Source organism: Onychomys torridus, chromosome 7, assembly GCF_903995425.1.
Source record: "Onychomys torridus chromosome 7, mOncTor1.1, whole genome shotgun sequence".
Lineage (NCBI taxonomy): Eukaryota > Metazoa > Chordata > Mammalia > Rodentia > Cricetidae > Onychomys > Onychomys torridus.
In genome coordinates this window covers 103739986-103761013 of record NC_050449.1, presented here as the reverse complement: position 1 = coordinate 103761013, position 21028 = coordinate 103739986, and the positions used below count along the sequence as shown (strand labels likewise).

Sequence of the window (21028 nt, the reverse complement as noted above, 5' to 3'; positions counted from 1 at the left end):
TTGTCGCTGGGAAGGCCGTGCGGGAACGGCGTGGGCCGAAGCTGGAGGAAGGACGTGAGCGTGAGGAGCCCAAGTGATTGGCTGACGGCGAGCTCTGGCGCCAATATGGCGTTCGTAGCGGGAGTTATTCGGCGTCTGGACGAGACGGTTGTGAACCGCATAGCGGCGGGGGAAGTTATCCAGCGGCCGGCCAATGCTATCAAAGAGATGATTGAAAACTGGTACGGAGGGAGCGGAGCCGAGTTCCCTGAAGGCGGCACGGGCCGGGCCGGGCCGACCCACCTGCTGCCGTCGGCCACCTGCGCGGCGCTGGCACGGGGACCCTGAGCGCGCCTGGCCGGCCTCCCGCTGGCAGGGGTCCTCCCGGCTTCCACGAGACCCGTTTGGGTCGCAAGTAGAGGAAGCAGGCTTAATACTGATTTAATGGTACCTTCCCGAAGGAAGCTTAACTTCACATCCCATACGCTGAAGATGTGTATTCGAGTGTTTAGGGTGGAAAGATAAACAATCTTCAGCGTATGCCGTGTTTATCGTTCATTCTCGGAACAATCCGTACACATCCAAGGCACAGTTCCTTTTGAGTTTTAATCAAAATTATTGGCGTGAACATGGGGCTTTTTTCTGACTCCTAATTGTACTAATTAGTGACCCCAGTTAGTGTTCTAAGGGGGTGGCGTTTGTTGCTTCAGGGACTTAAACCCATCACGTCGTGGAGGGGAGAGGTTAAAAAATGTGGACAGAAAAAGGAATGTGAAGAGTATACCTCAAAATAGACATACCACCAAATATGTTCAGAAAGGACACCCATAGAGTGTAGATAAACAGTCAGATCCTTGCGTTAGTATCAAGTGATGTTAGCGAAGCCCATACTAAAGTTACAAGAAAAGATTTCTCCAGTGAAGAATAGCAGTCTTGTAGCAGGTCACTGAAAACAACCCATTCAGAGCAATGGTTCTGTGACAGCGAGAAAGGAAAAGAGTTAAGAGGTAACCAAAAGAAGCAGCAGGAGCCTGGGGACGTCTGATTGGGTGTAGCACCCAGACTGCCATAGTAGAGCTTTTGTTTCGACAGTGTTAGATAAACTATCAGCATAAGTTGGGTCAGTTATTGTTCTATAAAACTAATCTTAAAACGAGCATAGTTTATATTCGAGCAGAGATTTTTGCATGGACTCTAGTTAAGTGCTTTTTAAATAGTTAAGGTTTTTGATACAGAAGTGCCAAGAAAAGTTTATTATTTAAGTGACTTACTGTCTTTTTTTCAATAGAGAATTTTTCATGGGAGGAATTGATAACTTCCCCTTTCATGCAAGCCCCAAGCCACATTTATTTTCTATGGTGGATAACTTCTTCCTTTTAAGATTATTTCCCCTTTTTAGCTTAATTAAATTTGTTTACTGATCTGTCTGTATGGTGGAGGTTGTGTGTAAAACACACTTGTGGAGGTCAGAAGAGAACTTTGAGGAGTTGGTTCTCTCTTTCCATATTGTAGGTCCCAGGGATTAAACTTAGGTACTCTGGTTAGTGGCAGGTTACTCTGTCTTTACCCACTCAGACATTTTATGAACCCTATTATCATATTTTTCACATTTAGATTTTCATTTTATGTGTATGGGTGTTTTGCCAGCATATGTCTATGCACCATGTGCATGGATTGCCCTCATAGACCTAAAGAGAGCATCAACTCCTCTGCAGCTGGAGTTACAGATAGATGGTCGTGAGCCACCCTGTGGGTACTGGGAATTAAACTCTGTTCCTCTGAAGGAGCAGCCAGTGCTCCTAACTGCAGAGCCGTCTCTTCAGGCCCCCACCCCTTAACCCTCCATTTTTTTGTTTATTTGATTTTACGACAGGGTTTCTCTATGTAGTCCTGGCTGTCCTGGAACTCTCTTTGTAGACCAGGCTGGCCTCGAACTCACAGAGATCCACCTGCCTCTGCCTCCTGAGTGCTAGGATTACAGGCGTGTGCCACCACCGCCTGGCTAAATGGTATTTTATTAGAGTCACTTAGAAACCAGAGACTGATTAAAGTTGTTTTAACAGTAAAATTAGTTGAAAAGAGAGTAAGTAACAAATGTGCTAAAAGGACTGTCCTTCAGGAACAGAAATGTTAGCTCTGCACTTACCACTTATGTAATGTATACATTCATACAGTACCCACATTGAGTTTGTAAGACAAAGAGAAAACATGCTAATCAAGCACTCTGTTTGGAATTTGTTATTATAATATGTGTATCAAAGTAGTTGCAACTGACAAAATATTTTCTCTGATTGCCAGTTTAGATGCAAAATCTACAAATATTCAGGTGATTGTTAAAGAAGGAGGCCTGAAGCTAATTCAGATCCAGGACAATGGCACTGGAATCAGGGTAAGTAAAACCTGGGGGAACTGGGTTTGTGTATTTCAAACCTCTAGGAGAATGTAAGCCCTCCCCCTAGCCTGGTGACTTTAGTCTTTTGCAGAAGGTGTTTTTGATTGAAAGCTTGAACACTAATAATTATGTATTGAGTTTCTATTGTGTATTGGACATTGTTGAGGGGATAGATATATCAGTAAATAAAATGGACAGAAATCCTTTGTTTTCTGTCCTGGTAGTGGGAGTCAGTAAATAGTGACTAGTGTGTCAGATGGTATACAGTGCTGTATAGAAGGTAACAGCTAGAAGGAAGACAGGGTCAGAGAGTGGGGAGGAGTGCTGCAGTCTCCGTTTATTGGTGACTCCGGAGGGCTTTAATATGGATATGAAATTTATGGAGAAAGCTAGTGGAGATCGAGGAACGAGTTACGAAAGCGTTGAAAGGATCCGTGTCCTGGGCAGAGAGAACACAAAAGACAAAAATCTTGAAGTTGAGGTGTTCCTGAACTTGATGGACCGGTAGGAAGCCAGCGTATCTCCAACAGGGAGAACAGGACATGAGGCCTAGGAGGAAACATAGTAGATCTTCTAGCCATAGCTTTTTGGGGGGCAGCTATGGTGGATAGGACCCAAGGATTTTAAGCAAAACAGCTCATGATATGGTGATGTGTTTTATTAAAAAACAAACAAACAAACAAACAAACAAACAAAAAACCTTTGAATGGGCCTGGAGTGATGACTCAGTGTGTGAATGGTGGTGACACAGGGTGACTACCATAGCAGAAGATGCAGCAGTCAATGGTTAACAGCACTTGCCACACTTACAGAGGACCCAGATTCTGTTCTCAGAACCCATATCAAATGTCTCACAACAGCTAGAATGCCAGTTTCAGGGTTTCTGGTAGCCTCTGAGGTCACTTCATGAATGTGATACACATACAATCAGGCACACACACAAACACATAAAAATAAAATGAAAAATTTAAAAGAGACTGTTGGAAACAAGTTGCTGAAGGACAGTGTAGAGGCCGTCAGAAGAGTCTGTTAGGAACCCGGGAAAAGGGTCACAGTGCCTTGGACCAGTCGGATTGTATTTGCGATGTAAGGACCAGGGGGATTCCTGAGTTAATTCTGAAGGCAGACCTCTCAGAATTTGCTGATGTGGGATAAAAGAGTAAGTAATTGAGTAAGAGTTGTCACTTATCAGAATGAGAAAATTATGAAAGAAAGGTTTGAAGGGAAGAGAAGCAGTTCATTTGGGAACATGTTAAAGTGCCTTTTAAAGGTGTGTGTGTGTGTGTGTCTCAGTGAATACATGTAGAAGTCTGCAGATAAAAATTTCAAACTTCGCCTTTTGATATATGAAAAGCTTTAAGATTCATCAAAAGATGTTCAGAGGTAGCCATTACAGAAGTGTACATCCAAGCTGTGAGGAGATACCATTTCATTATGACCACTATCAAAGAAATAAAATTAAATAGATTGTTAGAAGGTAGAGAATTCAGTCTCTGCATTGTTGGTGGGAATGTAAAATAGTGTAGCAATTACGGAAAGTGATGTGGCATTTTCTCAGATCTACAATTACTGTTTCTACTTCTGTATATATGCAGATAAGTGAGAGAGGGACATGGGTAGATTTGTATGGTTATATTCATAACATTACAATAGGCCAAAGGTAGAAGTAACTCGTGTCTATCAACAGGTAAATGGATAAACTGTGACACACACCCACACAGTAGAAGAGTATTCAGCCTTGGATAGGAATGAAACTCTGATGTGCTTCAACAGGGATAAAATTGGCAGACTTTATATTAACTGAAATAAATTCATCACGAAAAGTAAAAGGATTAAACAATTCCTACTATATAAGGTTTCTAGAGAAGTCAGCCTCAGAGAGACAGAATGTAGAATGGTGATTGACCAGAGATGGGGGGATGAGGAGAATGGAAAGTTACTGTTAAACAGGTACTAAGATCCAATTTAAGAAAAATGATGACGTTCTAGACATGGATGGTTGTATATTTTTTACTTGTTAAATTTATATAAATTTAACTAATGTAAATATGTATTTAGTGTACTGAACTATACACTTAAAAGTGGTTAAGATGAAAAGTTTTGTTTTTTATTTTTAAGGGGTGTGTGTGTGTGTGGTGTGTGGTGTGGTGTGTTTGGGCTGTATTTATGCCTGTGAGTGCTAGTTCATATAGAGGCCAAAAGAGGGCATTGGATTCCCTGGAGCTGAAGTTAGAAGTAGCTGTGAGTCACCTGATGTGGGTGCTGGGATCTGAAGTCAGGTCCTTTGGAAAATAGCCAGTGCTCTTACCACACTGAGCCACCTCTCCAGCCCTTGCTCATGGCTTTGCGGCAGGGTCTCCTGTGACTTAGACTCACCCTGATTGCACTGTACGCAAAGGGTGACTATAATTCCTATCCTCCTACTTCTATTTCCAAAGTGCTGGAATTTCAAATGTGTACCACCACACCCAATTAAAATGAAAATTTTGTGTTATCTATTTTTACTACAGTTTTAAGAGTTTCCTGTAGATTAAAAATAAAGATTTGTTTTGTTTTAATTTAAAAAGAAAATGAAATTTGGGTATGATGTCAAATGCATACAATTTCAGCACTTGAGAGGTCAAGGTTGGAGAATTAAGTTTGACACATCCTGAGCTATACAAAGAGGCCCGTCTCGAAAAAGGATGGGTGGGGGCAGGAGAAAGACAGAAACGAGTACAGGTAGAGAAGAGGTCTAAGGGCAGAGTCTCAGGGCTAGGAGGTGGGGACATGAAGTGGAAACCACATTACACTGAGAAGGAGTGACTTAGTGATGAAGGTGAACCTCCAGGTCCGCTGATGTTTTGGATAAGGAAGGTAGTACTAATTTAAACCTCTTCTGAGAATTTCTTCTCCGATGAAAGCAATACAATGGAAATCCAGAAAGATTTGGGAAATGAGAGACATAATTATTTACTCTTCCCCCTTAACCATGTAGAAGGAAGATCTGGATATTGTGTGTGAGAGGTTCACTACAAGTAAACTGCAGACTTTTGAGGATTTAGCCAGTATTTCTACCTATGGCTTCCGGGGTGAGGTAAGCTAAGGTTTAAAGAAATGTATAAAAATGTCCTCCTGTGATCATGTTGTCATTTCTCAACAGGGGCAAATGAAATTTAATACTTTGTACTTGTTAAATAACATAAATTTTAACAAATTTACCTTTTCAGGATAGAGTTTTTAAAAAATATTTGCTATACTATTTTATCTACAGAGGCACTGGGTATCATGTATCTCTTTATAGAAGTCCCTAATATCACCTATGAAGTTTTATCAAAAAATCAAATGTGAATCTGATCAACACTTCCATCCAAATATCAGTGTATGAAAAATATAGAGGGCATATGGGAATTGTAACGTAAACCATACTGGGATTAGAAAACTACGTACAATAGACTCAACTGGTAATCCTCACAGGAATAGAGAGCAGAGAAGGAGCAAGGACCTGTAAACTAAAAGATTTGAAAAGCCTGAGGATCTACCTCATCTGATTCCAATCTCTCTCTCTCTTTGAAATAGGGTCTCACACTATCTCAACAAAAGTAGTCCTGACTGCCCTGGAACTGACAAAGATCTGCTGCTTCTGTCCCCCAGCACTCCCACACTCACACTTCATTGACTCTTACCTACATCCTAATTTGAACAAATGGCAATTTTTTTTTCTTTTTTTCTTTTTTTTTTTTTTTCCCTTTTCAAGGTAGAAATAGTTGAATATATTGGCCCACTTTCTTCCTGAAAATACATAGGATTGTCTTCTATGAGCAGGTCTTGCCTTACACGGGTCTCAAAGTCATTTATATTTTAAGTGTGTTTTATGTTTTGAACCAAGTCTTCTATGGCCCTGGTTGGTCTTGAACTCCTTATGTAGTTGAGACTGGTCTTAAGCTCCAGATCATCCTACCTTTTCCTCCAACATATTGGGATTACTAGCTGCAGTACCACACCCAGCTCAAGTCTGTAAGTGTTGAAAATGATATAAGCCAAGCTGGGTGCAATGGTGCATGTCTATAATACCAGTACTGAGACAGGACAGTTGAGAGTTTAAAACCATCCTGGCTGCAAAGGGAGAGAGGAGGATAGACTCCACAACCTGGGGAAACCTGGTGATGACCAAGTCATCTCTGAACCCGAAGAATAGTCCCTTTTTTGTTCATTTATTTTTGGAGATGGGGTCAAGCTCCTTTGCTGATCTCAAAGTCTTGGGTTCAGGTGATCCTCCTGCCTCAGCTGCCCAAGCAGAGCCATGTTCCTTTTAATGAACTGAAACTGCCTCAGATGTGTAGATGTTGTTGCACAGACCCATTGTAGCAATTTTAAATTCATATTTTTATTTTTTATTTTATTTTTTAAAAGATTTATTTATTTATTATGTATATAGTGTTCTGCTTGCATGTATCCCTTCAGACCAGAAGAGGGAGCCAGATCTCATTACAGATGGTTATGAGCCACCATGTGGTTGCTGGCAATTGAACTCAGGACCTCTGAAAGAACAGCCAGTGCTCTTAACTTCTGAGCCATCTCTCCAGCCCAAAATTCATATTTTTAAAAATATAATTGTTTCTATAAAGCAGTTTTAAGATATCCTGGGTTTTTTTTCTTCTTTCAGAAAGTACATTTTTAATTTCTCGGAAGATGTATCACTGAAAATATATTAAATACATTTACTACCACTTGGAACTGCAGGGTCCCCTAGAGACGCATGCACCAAAAGCTTGGTCCCCACTTAATTGTTAATGGTAGATTATTGAAGCTAAGTAAAGGGAATAGTGAAACCCCTTCCTGTTCCTTTTCTCTTTGGCCTCTGTGGATGTCAGATGTGAGTGGCTTTGGTCTCCATGAACTCTATGCCAGGATGAATTTCTTCAGCACAGGACTAAAGCGTCAGGACCTACTGACCATCGAGTGGGTCTTCTAAAACCATGAGCTAAGAGAAGCCTTTTGTCTATAAGTTGATCATCTCATGCACTGTTAGAGTAATGGGAGCTCAGGACAGCCCTTGTGCACCAGCACGAGATACAGTTGCTGTTACCACAGGAAGTGTTTGTAATCCCTTTTGGAGTTTTAATATATGCTTCCCTTGTTTTAGTAATTACCCTAGGAATTAGATTTTATCTCTTTTTCTTAAAACATCAAATTGTTCTTTGTTGCTACATGAATGTAGATCAAAAGAGGCAAGTTAGGTAATTTTCACCTTTGATGAAGCAACGGTGAGCTTTCCTTTCATCTATTTTCTTCCCCTCCCTAGGCTTTGGCGAGCATAAGCCATGTGGCTCATGTTACTATTACAACCAAAACAGCCGATGGAAAATGTGCATACAGGTATGTGATAATGACTTTTGTGAGGTATTTGATCTCAGTGTGACTGACCCTCCCTAAACATTTGTTGTTGTTAAGATACTAGTTTTCTTCCCTTCCTATGAATAAAGTGTTCATCCACAGGGATGATCATGAGGTGGTACTCTTACTTCATGACTCCTTTTTAAATTTTAAATACATTTATGTGTATGGATATTTTGACCACATGCATACCTGTGTACCAGGTGCATGTCTGGTGCCTTTGGAGGCCAGAGGAGGGTGTGGATCTCCTGGGACTGGTGTTACAAATGATTGTATGCTACCATGTGAGTTCTGGGAATAGAATACAGGTCCTCTGCAAGTTCCCAGGTCATGAGGTGTATCTTGTAAAGGGATAGTGAAACCTCTTTTTGCTCTTTTTCTCTTTGGCCTCTGTGCTCTGCTAGAAGATCAGCCAGTGCTTTTAACAGCTGAGCCATCTCTAGCCCCACTTTCTGGCTTCTTAAGAGATAAAGTTGTGCCATGCCATGGTAGCGCATGCCTTTAATCCCAGCACTTGGGAGGCAGAAGCAGGTGGATCTCTGAGTTTGAGTCCAGCCTGGTCTTCAGAGCAATTTCCTGGACAGCCAGGGCAACGTGGAGAGACCCTGCCTTAAAAAAACAAAAATGAGAGAGAGAGAGAGAGAAAGAGAAAGAGAGAGAGAAGTTGTAACATAAACATATTGCAAGCACCAAGAAACGTATATATTGCACATAGATTTTTCTAAGCAAATAGTAGTTGCTAGTATTATTTTGTCCTTTGCCCTTTAGTGGGGTCGCACTTTGGGCTAATTACAGGTCTGTGGCTGAGATGCTGAAGACTCACAATTCATTTGCTAGCTCCTGAGCTTCTGGTTCCCTTCAGCCTGTGCCTACGGCAGCTGGCCGCTGGCTGGCTGTTGTACATCCAGTTTACAGAAGCTCAGAATGGTCCTGGTACAGAACAGAAATGGGATTCAAGAAATCAAAATCATGCTCTGGTTTTTAAGCATTGGTTGCCACTGGCTAAAGACTAGTAGTAGTATCTAATGAGTGCAGAAAGAAGAAAGAAAAGCAAGAAGACAATACATTTAAGCGTGTATGTTGTAATTAAAACAGGAAATTCTGTGTCCTCCATCTTTTTCAGAAGACTAATGTGTGATGTAATAGACAGTGCTTCAGAGTATGCAGGGCTGATGTTAGGGGACTTGATTCTATGTGAATTTGGGTGGGCTGATTGGCATGTTATAAACCAGAAGGACAATTGTGAGTTAAGTTTTGTGTAGGTACCCTGAGATATAAGTTTTGTTTCATGACCTCAGGTTTTGTGTTAGGCCTTACGTGGGACTTCTAGTGGCTCCCTTCTGAGGCTGGATGAAATCCAGAGGTATCCTCTTGATACCCAGTGCCTTCCTGTGCTGGATTGTCTTATGTCAACTTGATACAAGCCAAAGTCATTTGAGAAGAGGGAACCTCAATTAAGAAAATGCCTCTGGGGCTGGAGAGATGGATCAATGGTTAAGAGCACTGGCTGCTCTTCCAGATGACCCAGTTCAGTTCCCAGCACCCACATGGCAGCTCACGACTGTCTAACTCTAGTTCCAGGGGATCCAACATCTTTACACAGACATATATGCAGGCAAAACACCAATGAACATGAAATAAAAATAAATTAAAAAGAAAAAAAATGCCTCATAAGATCTGGCTTTAAGATATTAGTGATTAATGGTAGGGGCAGCCCATTCTGGGTAGTGACTTCCCTGGGTTGGTGCTTCTGGGTTCTATAAGAAAGCAGGCTGAGCAAGCCATGTGGAGCAAGCCAGTAAGCAGCACCCTCCATGGCCTCTGCATCAGCTCCTACCTCCAGGTTCCTGCCCTGCATAAGTTCCTGTCCTGACTTCTTTGATGATGAATTGTGATATGGAAGTATAAGCTGAATAAATCCTTTCCTCCCCAAGTTGCTTTGGTCATGGTGTTTCACAGCAGTAGTCACCCTGATTGAGACACTTCCCATATGCCCTGAACCCACTTTCCAGCCCCTTCTCTCCTCATACTACCAGTGCCATGTCTTCCAGATTTCCTTGTTCTCTGACTCATAAGGTGCTTTTCTTGCACTATTCTCCTGAAACTATTCCTCCTCAAAGCCTTGATAAGTTTCCTTCCTTTCTCTCATGCTGTCACCCACCCAGCTCACCCCTCTCCCCAAGGCTGAAGGGTTCTTCCTGCTTTCAGGATCACTTAGCACATTGGTCTACACTTGGATAAAAGACTGTTCCTGTGCCAGATCAAGAACTGTTTTGTTTGTGGGATATTGTGTTTTGTTTTGGGTTTGAGACAATATTGCTGTGTGTACCTCTGGCTGCCTGGAACTTACAGTGACCGTCCTGCTTTTGTCTCTCAAGTGCCTGGGATTACAGGTGTGCACTACTGTTGCTGGCTAAGGCCTTCTTTATTATCAGACCTCAGCAGGCAAATGGTTGCAGAATTGTAGCAATATTTACAGCTACCTTCAGCAATGGCAAAGCTGTGGTTAGTAACTCAGAATTTAACAGCTCAGGCAAGGTTTGCTATAATAGCTTTAAAATAAAATCCAATTAACAATATTTAATATGGCTATGTTATAATGTATTGATATAATTTTTATTTTTAAAGTGTGGTAATATGGACTGAATCCAGGTAGTAGACACGGTTATGAAAGAGGTCAGAGAGTGCATTGTTTTACTAGTTCTGTTGTGGATTGTTGTTTGGGGTAGAGGATAAGCACATAAAATATATTTCATACTGAAGGTGTAAAATTTAATGTGAAGCACTACAGATTCATTTCTCAATATCTGTTCTAACTGTATAGAAGTTCATTGTGTTATATAGACTTTGGGCCTGGCTAATTTTGATGTCTGAGCTTTTATTTATTTGCAAGCTTTTTAAAAAAATAATAAAGTTTGTCATTTTAAATGTAGAGTATTAATGCATTTATTGTTTTATGTAGTTCAGGAACTTGCAAGGCATTTCCAGTGTTGAGGTTACAGATACATGCTATGGTGCCTATACCATGATTTTTGTTTTTATGCTTTGGATAATCATCCTATTAGATACTAATAATCTTTTATGTTTTCTGACTAGAGCAAGTTACTCAGATGGAAAGCTGCAAGCCCCTCCTAAACCATGTGCAGGCAACCAGGGTACCCAGATAACGGTAAGAATGGTACATGGGAATAAAACTGGTGACAAACGGCTTTGTAGAAATGCTTGAAGTAAAATATAAAATGGCTTTGAGTTTTTGATATAAAAATCAAATAAATTTTGGTTTCTAATAGAAGTCTCAAGATACCTACACTTCTAAGTAAGAAAAATGATTATTGGGTTTTATGACATGGCAGCCTGTCTACCTTCTTGTCTTTTGTAAGGGTCTGGAATGGTAAAAATCAGTGGCAGAGTAGTTGGCATTGAAAAAAATATTGTGGTTGACTACAGAAGTCATGGGTTGGAGTCCCAGTCTTATTTTTCAGTGTGTGTGTTTACAGGCAAATCACTTAATATCTCAGTATTTCAGTTTCCAGTGTCTCCAGTGGAATAAAGAATTCCTATCTGTCTGCCTCAGAGGGTCTCGGGTGGGTCATGTGAGTGTTGTTAGTCAAGAGGAAACTCATGCAGCCTTATCATAGCATCTCAGTGTCTTTCCAGGCTGGGATCCTGTAGAGCACCTCACTTTCATGTTACACTTCTTGGATCCCTTCACTCCTGACCCCAGCTATAGCACATCTCAAGTCCTAGGCATGAGAGATAGGCAGCAGGCAGAAACAAACCTGGGCTTCAAAGTGCTGCCTAGAGGGAGCCTTAGCTGCATGCATTGTGTGATTGTTGAGAACTCCAAATCATCTCCAGAGTTTTATGATTGTCTTTAGTTTGAAAAATGTCTGTGAATGCCATGTAATATAGTAATTGATTATAGAGTTACATTCATGTCTTACTCTCTTGAGCAAGACAATAATTTTAAATGTCCTCATGTTTTTAGTTCTTTATATTTTTAACAAACAGCATGCCATAGAGCCATCCCCCATTATCGGTTTGAGAAGTCAATGAATGTGGATGTAGGAAAAATACCCTTTAATACCTTTGTTGATGCTTCCTTACCCCTTTTCCCTCCCTGAGTCAGGACTTAGAACAGTGCTGTTGGTAATGGCACTGGGTTCATCACCTTGAGATCCAGCTTTAGGTAGACAGTGCAAAGCTTTCCACATACACCCATGAACTTACAAGACAACTGGATCTCTCTTCAGGTGGAGGATCTTTTCTACAACATAATGACAAGGAGGAAAGCTTTGAAAAATCCAAGTGAAGAGTATGGGAAAATTTTGGAAGTTGTTGGCAGGTACTGTCTGAAATCCGGGAGTGAGTCCTTGAGCTCTGTCATGAAAGGAATGTGCCCCAGCTTATAAATTGAAAGTGTTTGAAAGCTGGTGCAGACAACAAAGCTGGCCTGTGTGCTGGTCTGGTCCAGTTTGCTCCTCAGCCCTGAGTCTCCTGCCAGGGGCACAGTTGGTCTCTTTTGGTGGGGTTCACTGCTGCCTGATGAAGCAAGTTAATCTTAGCTACCTTGAACCAAAAAGAAATCACTGAACAGTTGCTCACTGGGTAGGAAGAGGTAAGACAGGGTATTCTCTTCTGCCTCTGCTTTGAAGGTCTGTCCTGGACAGTGCTATGATTGGCATTACTGGGATTCATGGTTCTGTGCCCACAGCTCTGGGGAAACTTCTTGGTTGACAGTCTTTACTTGACATGCCTTAGGAGGGATGGGATAAAAGGAGTTTCCCAAAGCAACTTGGAGGCTGTTAATAGGAAAAGGGGTTTCAGAGCAGCTAAAAGCAGAATTGTCTTTCAGTAAACATATAGTATATTGGTACAAATGGGTTTCTAAATGTGGTAAGGTGGAAAATTCTTATTTAATAAATGCATTTCATTAAACATGGTACTTTGGTTCATGGGGTTGGTGAACAGAGGAGTGATAAAGTTGTCTTCAAAAAGGCTGTGGAGATATTGGAACAGGACCCAGCAGCTGGGAAAAAGCAGTGGGGAGAATCAAGTATAAAGGGTAAATCTGAGTATTAAGGATGTCCTGATGGCAGCCAAGGCCTTCTGATGTCATGAAAATAATCCTGTAGATTTAGATTGGGCCAAGATCCAGTCAGCAGCCTATAACATTCTGTGTTTTGTTTGACATAGCCACATTTGGCAGTGTTATCTCCATGAGTCTCTGTTGCTTTGTTTTCTTGTGGATAATATAGGTTATACCAAGGTATTTTGAATGTACATAAATCACCTTTTTCTTATAAATCTACCAATTTATTTAATTAAAAGTAGATCTCTGAATTTATTATGCATTTGACACTATCCTCTGCTTAGCTTTACCTTTTCTTTTCCAGGTATTCAATACACAATTCAGGCATTAGTTTCTCAGTTAAAAAAGTAAGTTGTGATTTTTTTCAAAAAGATATATTCATTTTTGTTTTATATGTACAAATGTTTTTCCTGCATGTATTTCCCTGCATTATGTGCATTCCTGGTGCCCACAGAGTCCAGAAGAGGTCATCAAATCCCCTGGAAGTGGAGTTACGGATGGTTGTGAGTGCTGTGTGGATGCTGGGAAAAGAATTTGGGACCTCTGCAAGAGCCTCAGCCTTAATGGCTGATCCACCTCTCCATTCCCTAAGTTACAATTTTTGAAGGACAGTTTGTATTAGAAAAGAAAAGTAGGCGATTTTTAAGAAATAATTCTACTTCTCATCCAGTAAATGCCATTGGATGTCAAGTCACCATGCTGTCTGTTTTCCAGCAAGGTGAGACAGTGGCCGATATCAGAACACTACCCAATGCCACAACCGTGGACAACATTCGCTCCATCTTCGGAAATGCTGTTAGTCGGTATGTGATCCACGTTTAACAAAATCTTTTTAATCCCTTCTCTTGATTCATCAACCCATTGTATTATTTTGAAACCTGCCGAGACAGTGGATGCTGTTAGAGTTGGCGTAGTCAGATATCCAGGCCTGTTTTCATGGTTCACGTTAGTTGATGCAGTCTCTATCTCCACGTAATCAGTGCTCTGGGAGTTTTGTCTCCTGAATGCTGTGTCTGTACATCCACTCGTTGTTTTGGCCTTTGTTTTCAAAATGTTTGTAATTTAGAATTCTGTCTTCCTTAATGTTCCTGTTTTCCTTTTATGGCATTATTGCCAGGTGAGGATTTAATTTACTTATCATTCAACATTGATTAATTGCCTTTCTTATTTCAAAATTTTTATCAGAAATAGGGGTGTAAAAGTGAATGCAATTTTTTCTGTCCTTTTTTTTTTTTTTTTTTTTTTTTTTCAAGGCAGGGTTTCTTTGTGTAGCTTTGGAGGCTGTCCTGGAATTCACGCTGTAGACCAGGCTGGCCTTGAACTCACAGAGATCCACCTGTCTCTTCCTCCCAAGTGCTGCGATTAGCGGCGTGTGCCACCACCGCCCAGTGAAATTTTCTGTTCTTAAAGACTAAATTTGCAGGTGTCAGCAGCCCGTCATTAACAAAGAAGGCCCAAGAGAAGAATTTGCTTATATTATGAGTTCTCTTGAGCGCCCCTCTGTTTGTAAAACCCACCATTTTCATCACAGGTTTCTTGCAAGGAATTCCTGATTTGGACTTCACAAAGTCCCTAAGGCCCATGCCCATACCCCAGGTGACAATATTAAGATTCTTCCTGTGCCAAGCATACATGAGGCACAAATGGAGCCAACCAGATCTGCCTTGACTTCTCCAAGGTCTCTAAAGCATTGGCAGTTGTCCTAGTACTAGAATTCTACTTCCAGTGACAAACTTGGTTCTTTAGTCAAACCAAGGGAACAAGGAGTCTGCTTGTCACCACCTTTTCTTCCTAATTAAATGAATTCATTTACAAAGCTGCACTCCTAGATCAAAAGAAAATCTCCATTCTATGGGGTGACTTTTGAGAGCTTTTGACAAGATTTTAAGACTGAACACTAGTTATGGACTCCCTAGGGCCTAGAAGAGATTGGACATGGTCCCTAGAGAGCATTTCTAGAAGTAGGTTTCCAAAGAAAACCAAAAACATAAACAAGCTGGGCAGTGGTGGTGCATCCCTTTAATCTCAGCACTCAGGAGGCAAAGCCAGGCGGATCTCTGTGAGTTAGAGGCCAGCCTGGTCTCGGAAAAAAGAAGGAAGGAAGGAAGGAAGGAAGGAAGGAAGGAAGGAAGGAAGGAAGGAAGGAAGGAAGGAAGGAAAAAACAAACAGAAGTAGGTTTCCAAACTGGCCTGAGACATTGGGGAAAGAAATGGTTTGTGGGTCAGTGTGTATGTACAACACTGCAGGCTGCACTCTGCACCCTGGGACTCAGGGCATGTTACTGCAGGAAAAGAATTACCTAGTTGCCAAAAGGTTCATTCTGAAAACTTAGGAAGAAATAAGTGTGACTTTCAGAGAGACCGACTGACTCTTGTTTACCTGTCCTTACCAGTAAACCTCATTGGTGCTATTCAGCACAGTAAAGGTTCAGGTTAACAGAGATGAGTTTGGGGACTTAAAGCTCTGGGGTTTAGTGACATAAAATTTCAAGCAAAGTAAGGATTGAGAGCTTAGACTCGTCTTTACTTCTCAGCAGTTGGAGTAGTGTCCTACACTCAACATAAATACCTGAAAATACTGAGAAGGTGGGTGGATAGATGAATGGACAGGTGGTGTAGACTCACAGGACCTCAGCTGAACCTAGTCTCACTCAGGCCTTTTTTTTCCCAGAGTTAGTTAATGGGAAAGAGCCTTGTTTTTTTTGTTTTGTTTTGTTTTCTTTTTCCCCCTGTTGTGATTCTTTTATAACGTGAGATTTCTTATACTTTAAAAAAATTAAAAAATCTCAAAATTTCTCTTTTCTAAACAGAGAGCTGATAGAAGTTGGGTTTGAGGATAAAACCCTGGCTTTCAAAATGAATGGCTATATATCCAATGCAAACTACTCTGTGAAGAAGTGCATTTTCCTACTCTTCATCAACCGTAAGTGAGAAAGAGCTACTTTGTGGAACGTGGAGAGTTCCTGACTCCCAGGTTAGATTACACAGGGAAACTTCATGTCAGAATTTAGCGCTGTTTTATCTTAAGTCTGTGATGTTAGCTGTTACCTCAAGCTGTGCTGGCCAGAATACCTTCCTCATTACATCACAGCCTTTATAAGCAGGCCCAACTCTACCCTAGGTCAGGGCTGCTTTTCACATTGTACAGCAGAAAACCAAGACTTGGGTATAGGCATTGTCACTAAAAAGCTAAATCCTAAGACCCTTGAGAGTTTTTCTTTTAAAGAATTAAATTTATAACACTAAGGATAATTCTAGAAATCAAGGAAGAAATTAAATGACTTTGAGTTAGTTCTTTTCTCTCGGATGACCTATTATTTACATGATTCTTATTAAGTAAGTGCCGTTTGATTTGGATTTGTGTAGCTTAATTGTATATTGCAGGGGTTTGATGGTGCTAGAGTAACATTGCCCCCCAACCCCCAGCAGTGTCAGCTTAGCTTCTGCTCAGATGCAGGAAGCATCTTTCCATTCATTTAATTTTCATATTCTTTTTTTTAATTATTAAGAATTTTTTTAATTCATTTTATATATCAATCACAGATTCCCCCTCTTCCCTCTCTGACCCTCCAGCCTCCCCCCACCTCCCGCTCCAATCCACTCCCCATTTCCTCCTACAAGAAGGTAAGGCCTCCTGTGAGGAGTCAGCAGAGCCTGGTACATTCAGTTGATCTAAGCCCCTCCCCTGCCTCAAGGCTATGCGAGGTGTCCCACCATAGGTAATGGGCTCCAAAAAGCCAGATCATGCACCAGGGATGGACCCTGATCCTACTACCAGGGGCCCCTTAAGCAGAAGTTGTTTTTTGTTGTTGTTGTTGTTTTTAAGCAAAATTGGAGTTTAAGATTCATTTATTTAATATATATGCAGTGTAATGTCTGCATGGCCAGAAGAGGGCACCAGATCTCATTACAGATGGTTGTGAGCCACCATGTGGTTGCTGGGAATTGAACTCAGGACCTCTGGAAGAGCAGCCAGTGCTCTTAACTGCTGAGCCATCTCTCCAGCCCCAAAGAATCAGTTTTTAAATCAGATTTAAGATGGGTATTGAGGGAATGAAAGAGGAAGACTTAGAAAGAGGATAATATACACCTAAGAGATGGGTATAGGCTTTTAAAATAAATTTAGTTTTGGATTTATTTATTTTGTATGTATGAATGTTTTGCCTCCATGTATATTTGTCTACCATGTGTATGCCTAGTGCTCTTGTAGACAAGAAGTGGTTGGATCCCTTGGAACTAGAGTTAAGGATGGTTGTGAACCCCCACGTGGGTGCTGAGAACTGACCTGGGCCCTCTGCAAAGCAACAGGTGCTCTTAACTGCTAAGCCATCTCTCCAGCCCAAAGGTATATGGGCTTCTTTAGAGAGAGTGTCACCTCTAACATGTGTTGTTTGTTTGTTTTTTAAGGCATAGATATATTTACTTTGTTTCTTAATTTACATACAAAGTAACAGGTTCATGGCATTTTCATGCATACATTTTGTCCCTCCTCAGGTCCCCTCCCCCTGCCAGTGCCCTTCCATGCCTAGTAGTTCCATTTCCATTTTCATGTCACAGTGATCTGTCCCATGCCACATTTGTCTAACCTAAGTTAACTGAGTTAACTTAGTTCCTGAGTTAACTCACTATAATTTCCAGTTCAATTTCTTTTTCTGTAAACTTAATGATTTCATTTTTTATGACTTAATAAAATTCCGTTGTATATATCGGTCACATTTTCATTATTTATCTGGTGATAAACATCTAGGATGATTCTATTTTCTTGCTATTGTGCATAGCGCAGCAGTGTACATGTGCACACGAATCTCTGTGGTGTCTTACAGGTCCTTTGCCTTTATTGGAAGCATTTCATCATAAGTTTAGTTCTTCTATTCTTTGTTTGCTGTTGGAAATTGTATATTTTCTTCCTTTTTTTAAGCCGTAAGTGGCTATAAATGTCTCAAATTATACATCTTAAAACTAATTTTTTACATGTGTGTGTGTGTGTGTGTGTGTGAGAGAGAGAGAGAGAGAGAGAGAGAGAGAGAGAGAGAGGTGCACTCATACATGCATGAATGTGGGAGTGCAGTGCCTGCAGAGTTCAGAAGAGAGTGTTGGGTCCTGTAGAGCTGGAGTTTCAGGTGGTGGTGAGCTGCCTGATGTGGGTTCTGGGGTTCTGTGTAAGAGCGGCATCAAGAGCCACTTCCCTAGCATCCAAGTCATGTATGTTCCCAGCAGTTGTTCAGAGCAATTAGGAGAGGCCAACCACTGGTAGACAGGTTCTCTTAATGCCACTTATGTTAGCAGACGTTTTCCCTACTATCTCAAAGGCTTATCATATGCAAGTCTTGGGAATAGCATTTTATTTGTTTTGTTCTAAACATAAGATTAACAGCATGGGGGACAGTGTGAAGGCTCAACAGGTAAAGGTATTTGTCAGCAAGCCTGATGACCTGAGTTTGGGTCCCAGGACCCACACAGTACTCCTGCAAATTGTCCTCTGTCTTAGTTAGGGTTTCTATTGCTGAGAAAAGACACCATGACCACAGCAGCTCTTAATAAGGAAAACATTTAATTGGGGCTGGCTTACAGTTTCAGGATTTAGTCCATTGTCATCATGATGAGAAGAATGGCAGCATGCAGGCAGACATGGTGCTGGAGAAGAGCTGAGAGTTCTCCATCTGGATCCACAGGCAGCAGAAGGAGACTGTGAGCCACACTCCTAGCTTGAGCATAGGAGACCTCAAAGCCCGCCCTCACAGTGGCATGCTTCCTCCAGCAAGGCCACGCCTCCTAGTAGTTCCCCTCCCCATCGGCCCAGCATTCGTACACATGAGTTCATGGGGCTGTGCCTATTCAAACCTCACATCCTCTGACCACCACATGTACTTCTGCCCCCCAAAATAAGTCAGTGTTTTTAAAATTAAGAAATAGCTGCTCTGTATCATACATGTTGACTGCAGAGCAAACAAGCCAAAGTCAGTTGAGTGTCATTTGACTGCCTTTTTCATGTTTTTGATGGGTCCATGTACCATACATAGTCTGCGTTATGCTACAGTTTGTTCATAACGGCAAAAATAGGCCAGTTTTCTCTTCTGTCCTACTGTGTATGCATGGATGTATGCACCTAGGGAGCATGGACAAAGGTCACTGTGATAGCCAGCCTCACTTTGAGAGACTTTGGCAGATTTGCTCCACCTGTCTTGTCAGGTACACTGCTAGGCCTGTGTCCTCACTCAGAATAATAGTCTCCTTGCTGATAAAGTCATCAATCTTTAGAAATAAAAAGATGGGACAAATCCTCAACTGCTAGTTCACAGTTCATCAAGCTGTCCTTTAAAATCTGTCTCAGGAGAAAAGGGAGCTAGGTTTTTCTGAAAACAGATCTTCCTCTGTCTTTAGTCTTAACTTCTCCTAGCCTTTATCTAGCCTCCATGCCTGTGTCATTTAAATTACCTTAACCATGCATAGAGCTGTTTGCCTGCCCGAAGTGCTGGAAAGCTTGCTCTTACCCTTCATCATTTAGTATGGAACCTGTTGTGGAATATTATTTTAAGATGTGTTACATTTATTTATGCTGTGGAATATTTGTTTAATGATATAAAGATGTGTTGCATTCTTTTATTTTGCATTTGTTTAACTCTGTAAAGCTATTTTACTTTGCCTGTCTAAAACACCTGATTGGTCTAATAAAGAGCTGCATGGCCAACAGCTAGGCAGCAGAGAGAAGTAGGTGGGGCTGTTGGGCAGAGAGAATGAATAGGAGGAGAAATCTGGAGAAGAGAGCACAAAGAGCAAGGAAAAGAGGAGAGGAGGATGCCAGGGACCAGCCACCTACCCACACAGCCAGCCATGAAGTAAGAAGGGGAGGAAGATATATAAAAATAAAGGTAAAAAGCACAGAGGCAAAACATAGTTAAAGAGAAACAGGATCATTTAAGTTAGAAAAGCTGGCTAGAAACAAGCCAAGCTAAGGCTGGGCATTCATAAGTAAGACCAAGTCTCTATATTTATTTGAGAGCTGGGTGGCGGGCCCCCAAAGAGTGAAATGACCAACTGCAGGAGCCCGCATGTTGGAACTCCTTGGACAGAGTTAGCTGCGCTCCCATCTCGAATGTGTCACACCTCTCTGTTGCAGTGCTGGACACTTGGCTGGATTAGTTTTCACCGCTATGGTATCTCTCAGCTTTTGGTGTGTGTGATTGGTCTTTGTGGATTAAAACATCTGAGAACTGCTGAGGTCCAAAGCCAACAAAGCTAGTGTAGAGGAGCTTATGGGGAAAAGGAGTGAGGAGGCAGAATTGGACCCTCTCATCTTTTCTGCTGCTTGGGTGAGAGGAAGAGCCCCGGTTGTCCCTCCAGAGGTGTTCTTCCCAAGGTGACCTCATGACCCTGTGTGAGTATGCACCTGTGGCCTCGTCTTGCAGGGTAATTTTGAACTGGTTACTCTCCTTTTCCTTTTCAGACCGGTTGGTAGAATCAGCTGCCTTGAGAAAAGCCATAGAAACTGTATATGCTGCATATTTGCCCAAAAGCACACACCCATTCCTGTACCTCAGGTAATGTAGCCTCTCTGAGACCCTGTGCCCTCCGTGAAAGAGATTGCCGAGCAGTATTCAGCCCGGGCAGGTGCTGGGCACTGCTGGTGAGAGGATGCTCTGTCTCTCCCCTTGGAGAATGGCCCAGTTCTTACTTAGGGAGTCTGTGCTTCCTCCTGCTTGGGTCATGAAACAGCATCCTGCCCTGTGGGGAGTCCTTAAACATTTACTTGAGAGGATGGAGAGAGCAGAAAAGTGAGCATGGGGCACAGCACACATGTGGAAGTCTGAAGGCACTTTTGTGGGGTCGGTTTTCTCCTTTCATCTCCTGTGGATTCTGGTTGGTGGGCCTGCATGCTAACTACCTTCACCTACCTGCCTTCCTGTAGGTTCTTGTCTTAGCTTGACAGATACCATGGCTTACTTAAATAACTTGGCAGTTATTTTTCAGTTACCGCACATAGTATAGGGCTTGCCTTATTCAGACCAAACCCCCCCCCCTCCAAAAAAAGTCAGGGTCTCTTCCTTGTTTCTTGTTCTGCTTGTCTGAAAAAAATCTTTAAAACCAGCACAAAGAGTGACCATTCTCTTTGCAAAAAGGTTACACAGGGGCCCAGTTCATATTGAGATCTTTGAGGTTTGAAACCTTAGCCTTCTGGCAGAAACTACGTT

At 41.7% G+C, this 21028-nt stretch overlaps 1 protein-coding gene across 3 annotated transcripts in view; it reads left to right on the top strand.

Moving 5' to 3' along the window:
• The first annotated feature begins 22 nt into the window (after positions 1-22).
• Mlh1 (mutL homolog 1) overlaps positions 23-21028 on the top strand; it is a 51131-nt gene continuing 30125 nt past the window's right edge. For 2 of the 3 annotated variants that reach the window (XM_036194074.1, XM_036194075.1), the window contains exons 1-10: positions 23-221; positions 2278-2368; positions 5349-5447; positions 7656-7729; positions 10844-10916; positions 12001-12092; positions 13144-13186; positions 13554-13642; positions 15650-15762; positions 20284-20377. In XM_036194074.1, the coding sequence (XP_036049967.1) occupies positions 106-221; positions 2278-2368; positions 5349-5447; positions 7656-7729; positions 10844-10916; positions 12001-12092; positions 13144-13186; positions 13554-13642; positions 15650-15762; positions 20284-20377 (884 nt within the window). In that variant the 5' untranslated portion in view covers positions 23-105. The remainder of the gene's footprint in view (positions 222-2277; positions 2369-5348; positions 5448-7655; positions 7730-10843; positions 10917-12000; positions 12093-13143; positions 13187-13553; positions 13643-15649; positions 15763-20283; positions 20378-21028) is intronic. The other variant, XM_036194076.1, reaches the window with a different exon arrangement.